At 49.8% G+C, this 7105-nt stretch overlaps 1 protein-coding gene across 1 annotated transcript; it reads right to left on the bottom strand.

Annotated features, from left to right (window-relative positions):
- Positions 1-2537: 2537 nt before the first annotated feature.
- On the bottom strand, positions 2538-6749 carry RHOV (ras homolog family member V). The gene is made up of 3 exons (XM_035539617.1): positions 6554-6749; positions 3290-3348; positions 2538-2978 (listed from the first exon to the last, which is right to left on the bottom strand). Exons 1-3 carry the CDS (start codon positions 6747-6749, stop codon positions 2538-2540), a joined length of 696 nt encoding a protein of 231 aa, XP_035395510.1.
- Between the last annotated feature and the right edge of the window lie 356 nt (positions 6750-7105).

Below are 7105 nucleotides of genomic sequence, written 5' to 3'. Positions count from 1 at the left end.
AGGCTCCCGATACAAGTCCCATATGGGCTTGTCTCAGTGAGTGCTCTGGGGGCCTCCGGACAGGTCCCTGGATGGTGGCTTCTGAGGAGAGGCACTGACAGCCTTGCAGACTTGCTACTGGAGACGAACAGTAAGTGAGGCGACAGGAGGATCTCGGAGGGTTTCAGCAATGGGGGGAATTTTAATCCTTGCCAGTGTAGGTTTAGACAAGGAATGAGAAGTGGGACAATTCCCCTCTTACCCCGTTGTCAGTAAAATGGAGTATCTCCTCCTTCATCTGTAGGCCCAGCTTACTTTGCACTGACAAAATGACAAACGCAAATTGCAGACGTTAAAAAAATTTATTTGAACAAATATTTGACACAATCACAGAGGAAGAAAGCAGCTCTCAGTACAGTTTCTTTTCCAGAATGAAAGAATCCCTGTTTTATACCAAGTTACTGCAGGACAACGCTTGCTCCCCCTAGCATGAGGGGAAGCTGCTGTTCTTTGCACCTGTGGGTTTGCTCCATACAAGGTTTGCACAGTCCTTAGCAGGTCACACCAGAGCCCATGGTCTCTGGTTCAAGAAATGAAGAAGTTCTCTTCAGGTTCAAGAAATGCATAAAGACCCAACAGACAAACTGAATTTGTGGTGCTCTAGCTATCGCCTTCGCACTCTCCATCTTAGGACCCCTCGCTGGACCCAGATGGCATTTAGGTGGGGGGAGTCCTGTCAGCTCGCAGCTCATTTTGACACACCGGTCTGTTCAGGTCTCTGAGCCTTACCCTACAAGCAGCTCCACAGCTGTGGGCCTCAGCCCTCTGCAAAAAGACTTGCCCACCCAGGGAGACAGCAGGCTTGTGTCACATCCTAGGGACTACGTGAGCTGTGTCACAAAAAGAGACAGTTGTGAGAGATGTTTGCAGGCTTTTGTTTGGATCCAGAGCCACACTGCATTACTTGTACTTGTTCTTGTACAGTCCCAAGTATGCATGACTTTGGTGCACGGCAAACAATCCCCATACATCACATTATTCCAGAGCGTTCCCAAAGTGATGGGCCATAGCCAGATGCAGAGAACCCCCTGAGTATTAAAAGCATTGCTTGCCAAACCTGTCATACTCTCTGCTACATAAGCCAGAACGAAATGTCTCTGTGAGAGAAGTTTTCGAAATCAATGCAAGTTCTGCAATGAAGTGTGAGTAGACTCACCGGGAAATGAATCCCCTGAGAAACAGGGGAGCAGGCAATGGAGCAAACACGTCAAATGTCTTTCTCTGGCAGGAACTTCATGGGTTTCCCTTGCTTTTGGTTTCAGCAGATCAAGCAGTGATTTTTACAAAAGGAAAGCTCAAGAGAAAGAAGCCCTGAGCCCTCCATTCCTTGTTCTGCAACTTCAGGAAGGACAGCACAAGGTAAATTCTGCTCTCCTGTCTAGAGCTGCAACTGAGAATTTTACTGACCAAGAGGAATTATCTCCCTACAAACACCTCCTTTTGATTCAAAAGTTAACGTATGGACACTATTACTGTGAAACTGAGATCACTAGCAAATTCTCCCAGTCCCTAGAAGAGTCCCTGAATCCCTCAACTAAGTAGAATCACAGCTGTCATTCAACAATGTTCGTTCTTCTTTCCTTCCCCATCTTTCTTCCTTCCATCTCTTTTTCCTTTTTATTCCCTTCCTTTTCTACCTTTTCTCTCTCTCTTTCATTACATGCAGTACCTCCCCATCTACATTTCACCTCTTGGCAGTGTTACAAACCCTTCACTGACACAGTTTGGTCTCCTCTAGGCAGACAGAGCCACCCATCACTGCTCTTCACCTGTTCGTTCTCTCGGATCACCACACACAGATTTTTAAAAACAGGTCCCAAGCTCATGACTGCCTCTTCAGATGGTGCTACAGCACTGGCACTCACTGGAGTCCAGAGTCCTCTTCAGAGATCATTTTGCTTAAAGAAGCAATGCAGGTCCCAGTGCATTTCTTCATCAGCCAGCTAACGGCCTTTATTTAGGAAAAACCTCAAGGGCACTCGCAGTATAGGGCCTTTAAGAAAGAATGCTGCTTTTTCACAGCCAAGTGGCTTCTACCTATTTTGACAAGCAGAATCAGGGAGGAAACCCGGCTTTACAAACTCAGCAGCCTGTGTTTGACCCCACTGCAGTTGCCCATAACTGCCCCTGCCCTACTCACTCTGTCAGGACTCTGAAAGTGTGTTAGTTTCAGACAGAAAAATGGCCATTTTGAACAATGCAAGGTACCTGCCTGTTCTGCAGTACTGAGTCTTGGTGTATTAAAGGCTCCCATTAGCCTGGGACACTACAGCTGTGTCCAGCAGATACTTAGAGCTGCCTGGGCAATTCCACATCCTGGTACATCTGAAATCCAGTTCATGTCTCCCAGGCATCTCATAGAGCAACCCAGCAAGAGCCAGGTTTCCAAGCCCAGCAGCTTATCATATCCTCCTCGCTGGGACCACAGGAGCAGTCACTCCAAGAAGGTGCAGAGCAATACTGGCGTCACGTTTCTTTTTTTCCCCCCTAAAGCAGCTTCAGACAAAGCAGAAGAACTTCTTCCAGCGGCACTTGGAGAGAGTTTTGATGCCTTTGGCTGTCATCTTCTTTTCTTGCCGTGCTTTGTGTTCAACACCGCTGACAATGGCCATGTCGAACACTTCTTTGAGGTTCTTCTGGGTCAGTGCTGAGCACTCCAGGTAAGCTTCAGCGCGGATTTTATCTGCTAGACCTTCTGCCTGAGGCCGGGGCACGGGCTTCACGTGGTAGCGATCCAGGCTGATAAGGACATTGACGTCATCCCGCAAGTCTGCCTGTGTCCCCACTAGCAGCACCGGGGCCCGGGGGTTGTGAGTTCGTATCTCAGGGATCCATTTCTCAGTAATGTTTTGGAAGGAGCTTGGATTTACCACACTGAAGCAGACAAGGAAGACGTCGGTGTCTGGGTAACAAAGCGAGCGCAAACAGTCAAAGTCCTCCTGCAGAGAATAAAGGGGAAAAAAACAAGTCTTCACTGGGCTGAACTCTAACAGTGTGATACCGCAGAGACTTTTTCACACATTAGCTAGGACAGCAACACCCAAAAGGCATCATGCGGACTTTGTGTCCATGCCATGCTTCAGCTGAGGCAGTCTGTCATTCACCGGTCTGTGCCTGCCATACCAGTGAACAGCTGATGCTGTACTGGCGCATCTCCTTTCTTCCCACTTAAACACTGCCTTCCTCAAAAGCCTGCAGACGGTCCCCATCCCACAGGATCAGAGCTGACAGCTCCTTTGAGAGAACTCACCTGGCCAGCGGTGTCCCACAGCTGGATCCGGACTGGAGCTCCATCCACCAGGACCTGCACTGTAGCAGAAAGAGAATACAGATGAGTCTAAGGAAGCTGCCCAGCACACACGCATACATTTTTCCCCAGAGCACTCCGTTTTGTATCCTGCTAAAGAGACCCCTGAAGTCACTTCAGTCTGTCCTCCCTCACAAACCTCACTGAAACAGCTGAAGTTTGCACTGAAAATGTTATGAGACCAGCTCACAGACTTTCCGATTTTATCAGAAAACCTCAGGTGTTTTGGGTTGTTTTCCAGTATTTTCAAAGAATCATTCCGTATTACTGTTTCTTTAGAGAGAAGAAAAGCCCTTAGCTGAACAGTGCCCTGAGAACAACTTGTTGTTCTTCCATACCCCAAGAAAACAAGTAAGGATAAACACAAACAGAACTTCAGCAACTTGCTCCTAGCTTTTTGGCCCAGGGTAGATGCTCAAATCAGTCTTAATTAAATGAGTTATTGGAGGTTTTTCTCATCTGTTAAAAAGAAAGCAATTCCAGAAGTGCCCCAGCTAAGGAAAAGCAAATACCTAAAACCATCTTTGAAATAAAGAAGCTATTAAGGAAATGGTGATTAGTGAAATCCCCTTCAGAGACTATCTGCACACTGAAAAACTGCTGAGTTACAGATGTAAGGTCTGCTTCCATTTCACTCCCTAATCACAGTAAGCCTTCATGTGGTATCAGCTGACTCAGACTGAGGGCTGGCAGGACCTCTGATGGAAATCTGGAATGAAACTGTTAGATGTTTAAGTGCACTGACACCACAGAGACTGGCTAGGAACTGAGGCAAAAGAGAGAAAGATATCGGGGGAACTGGAAATCACTTTAAAGTCTTGACAATGTGGATGGGGCTGTGCTCTGCTGAATAGAGGCAGACATCCTGTGCTAAGGTGACAATGGCTGGCATTTGACACTAGCTAGCTAAACTGCTTCTCTGTGCCCAGAATGAGGTTTATTGTCCTTTTCTTCTTGTGTTGTTTAAAAAAAAAAAAAAAGAGAGAGAGAGAATTAGATCAATCTTTTATTCTTTAAGTAATTAGCCAGGTCACAAAAGTGACAGAACCAACTGACCTGGAGAGTTTAAAACAAACTCTTGGAGGAGAGCTCTCCTCCCTGGAAGCCTGTGGAGAAGGAGGGAGACACAGACAAAGCACGAACTGAAATTTGGTGGGAGACAGCAAACAAAGGAAAAATGAAGGGGTGGGTGCATACACCACTGTGCCACTCCTCACCGAGTAGCTGAAAGTCATTGCTTCCTTGGGACTGGGAAACGGTTGGGTTGTTACCATATCTTTGCCCCAGAGGAGGAAGAGAAACCTGTTCCTGATCAAAGAACCTGCTAGATCCTGACTTGATCTTCGAGGCACTGGGCATTTGCCTTTCTAGTATCTGGTTTCTTCTGCCTCACAAGTGTGCCGAGAGAACGAATTAGCATCTCTGAAACATTTTACAGTCTTCAGAAGAAAGGCACCACATATATTACCTGCTGCTCCAGTGCTTGCACAAGGCTTTTTCGTACCTGCTGCTAGCCTAAGCTACGCTAGCAACTCTGCGACAAGCCTCTGACTACCGCCCGCACCAGGTACACACCCTGAGGATGAGGCTGGATTTCGGTACAATAGCGTAGGGGCCGGCAGAACAGGATAGCCTGGTGGGGAAAGGTCACCAGGTATGCGTTTCACTCAAGGCTGCTGTGCCTGGCAGTGACACTCAGCCTGCTGGCAGTGCCCAGATGGATGCAGCTGGGTCACAGTCCCGGCACTGCTCCCGATAACGCAATGCTTTCTCCTACCTCATTGCCTTCTTTACCTTGTACTGGCTTTATAGCCCTTTGACCTTATATCCCATTGACCAGAATTTGGGTTGGGATGTAAACAGGGAAGCTCGCCTCTGCTGGCAGCTTCAATTGCAAGTGTTCCCCAAGACAGGAGGGAGTTGGGCTGAAATTTCCAACATGGGTCCTGAACTGTGCTTTGTGAATCCAGGGAAGGGCTTTTTTCAAGTTTATCCCCGTTAAGAGTAGGAGTGGGAAAGAAAATTCCTCTCTTCTCCCATTTTTTTGCTCCTCCCAATAAGAAGAAAGTGAACTTTGGAAGACCCATTTTTAATGACGTTTTTGATTTCTATCAGTTGCAAATGCTATGCACCTCTGGAAGTCAGGCTCAGTACTGAGACATTCAGATTGGGGCTAACCCTGTGTGCAGCTATCCTTGAATCACCTGCTGCTAGAAGGGAAATCTCTGAACTCATACTGCCTCCACCTTTCTGGATCATTTTACTATAAATTTGCCCTTCAGAAAACACGGAGGCTGATGGCTGCAGTAACTTCAAACCTCTCTTAGCCCTTCCATGGGCATGAAGGAAGCAGAGAGAGCAGAAACCTTCCCACGGAAGGGCTCAAAGGCTCTTTACATCTCTTCCCAAAAGGCTTCTGGAACCTGAACACCAGCATGATCCCAGTTTGTTCCCTTTAAGCGACAGCGGGAGAGCTTAGAGAGGGTCAAGGAACAATCAATAATTCCCGGTGCAAGAGTGAGCAACTGGGAGGACATTCAGACAAACAAAGTGTTCCCTCTGAGAGCCCATGAGACTATGACACATTGCAAGTCTAGTTCCTTGTCTGACTTGAGCCCATCTCTAATCTACCTATCTATGCTATCATGTACTGCACGTTTCTTTGGATCAGGTGAAGATCAGCAATCTTTCAAAGGGCTTTTAATTGTCCCGGGTTTTATACTAGAAGCTGAAGCCCAGAAGAAGAGGAGTGGAGAACAAGAACAAAGATGTCATTTGCAAAAGTGGAAACTAACGAGAGCCCCTCAGCTGACAGGGAAGGAAGGCATTTTAGGCAGCCTTATTAAGCTGCTCAATTTTTTGGCAACCTCTGCTCCAGCCTCACTTCACTGGACGTATGGGGAAGAGCAAGTTTCTGCTGAACACCGGTTGACGGCAGAAACCCTACAGCACAACGCTGTGATGTTTCTGAAGCTAAAATGCCACGAAGGCCCCTTGCACCTACCCGCAGAAGCACCCCCAGACCAGGAAGGTGCCCAGCCACCACCATGCACACCTCATCCTCACAGCGGGGCTCCCGCTGCTGAACTTCACGCGACGTGGGCCTGGGTCTGACCCAGAGGAACCACGTCCAAGCATGGGTTTTTCCCGGCTCCATGTCCCCCTGTGTCCCAGCCACGAGTGGAGACGCGCGGGTGGGCGCCTCACCTGAGAAGGTGTCGAGGGCGGTGGGCTGGTACTCGTCGGGGTAGCCGTTGGTGGTGTAGCTGACCACCAGGCTGGTCTTGCCCACGGCTCCATCGCCGACCAGCACGCACTTGATGCCCAGCTCCGGGCCGCTGCCCCGGGGCCGGCTGTGTCTCCGCAGGGCGGGCGGGTAGTCCAGCAGCTCCTGAGGGGGCATGGCACCGGGGGCACCGGGCGCACCGGGGGCTCAGCGGCGCGGCGGGGCCGCTGCCATGCCCGGCCGGGAGGAGGCTGCGCGCTGCCGTGCGGGGCCGCCTGCCTCTCCCTGGCCTCACGTCTGTCGCCTCTCGCCCTGCTCCTCAGCTCCGCACCTGCCGCCGGCTCCGCTCCGCGGCCCGGCCCCGTTCCCTAGGCCCGCCCCGGCCCGGCCCCGCTCCCTTCGGCCCGCCCCGGCCCTCCCCGCGTCTGCCTCCAGCCGCAGTTTGTGCTCCCAGGGAGAGCAACCGGTGTGCTTCGCCCGTGTTAGTATAAGCTTAAGAAGCTTTAAGCCAGGCACAGTCTGAAATGCGATTT

The sequence above is a fragment of the Cygnus atratus genome, chromosome 5 (genome assembly GCF_013377495.2).
Source record: "Cygnus atratus isolate AKBS03 ecotype Queensland, Australia chromosome 5, CAtr_DNAZoo_HiC_assembly, whole genome shotgun sequence".
Taxonomy (NCBI): Eukaryota; Metazoa; Chordata; class Aves; order Anseriformes; family Anatidae; genus Cygnus; species Cygnus atratus.
Note: the sequence above shows the minus strand (reverse complement) of the source record. Positions and strands in the feature narration are given on the sequence as shown.

Coding starts and splice junctions, on each gene's coding strand:
- RHOV (XM_035539617.1), bottom strand. CDS start 6,749: ATGCCCCCTCAGGAGCTGCTGGACTACCCGCCCGCCCTGCGGAGACAC. Junction 3,349..6,553: donor CGCCCTCGACACCTTCTCAG/GTGAGGCGCCCA, acceptor TTTCTGCTACAG/TGCAGGTCCTGGTGGATGGA. Junction 2,979..3,289: donor TGTGGGACACCGCTGGCCAG/GTGAGTTCTCTC, acceptor TATTCTCTGCAG/GAGGACTTTGACTGTTTGCG.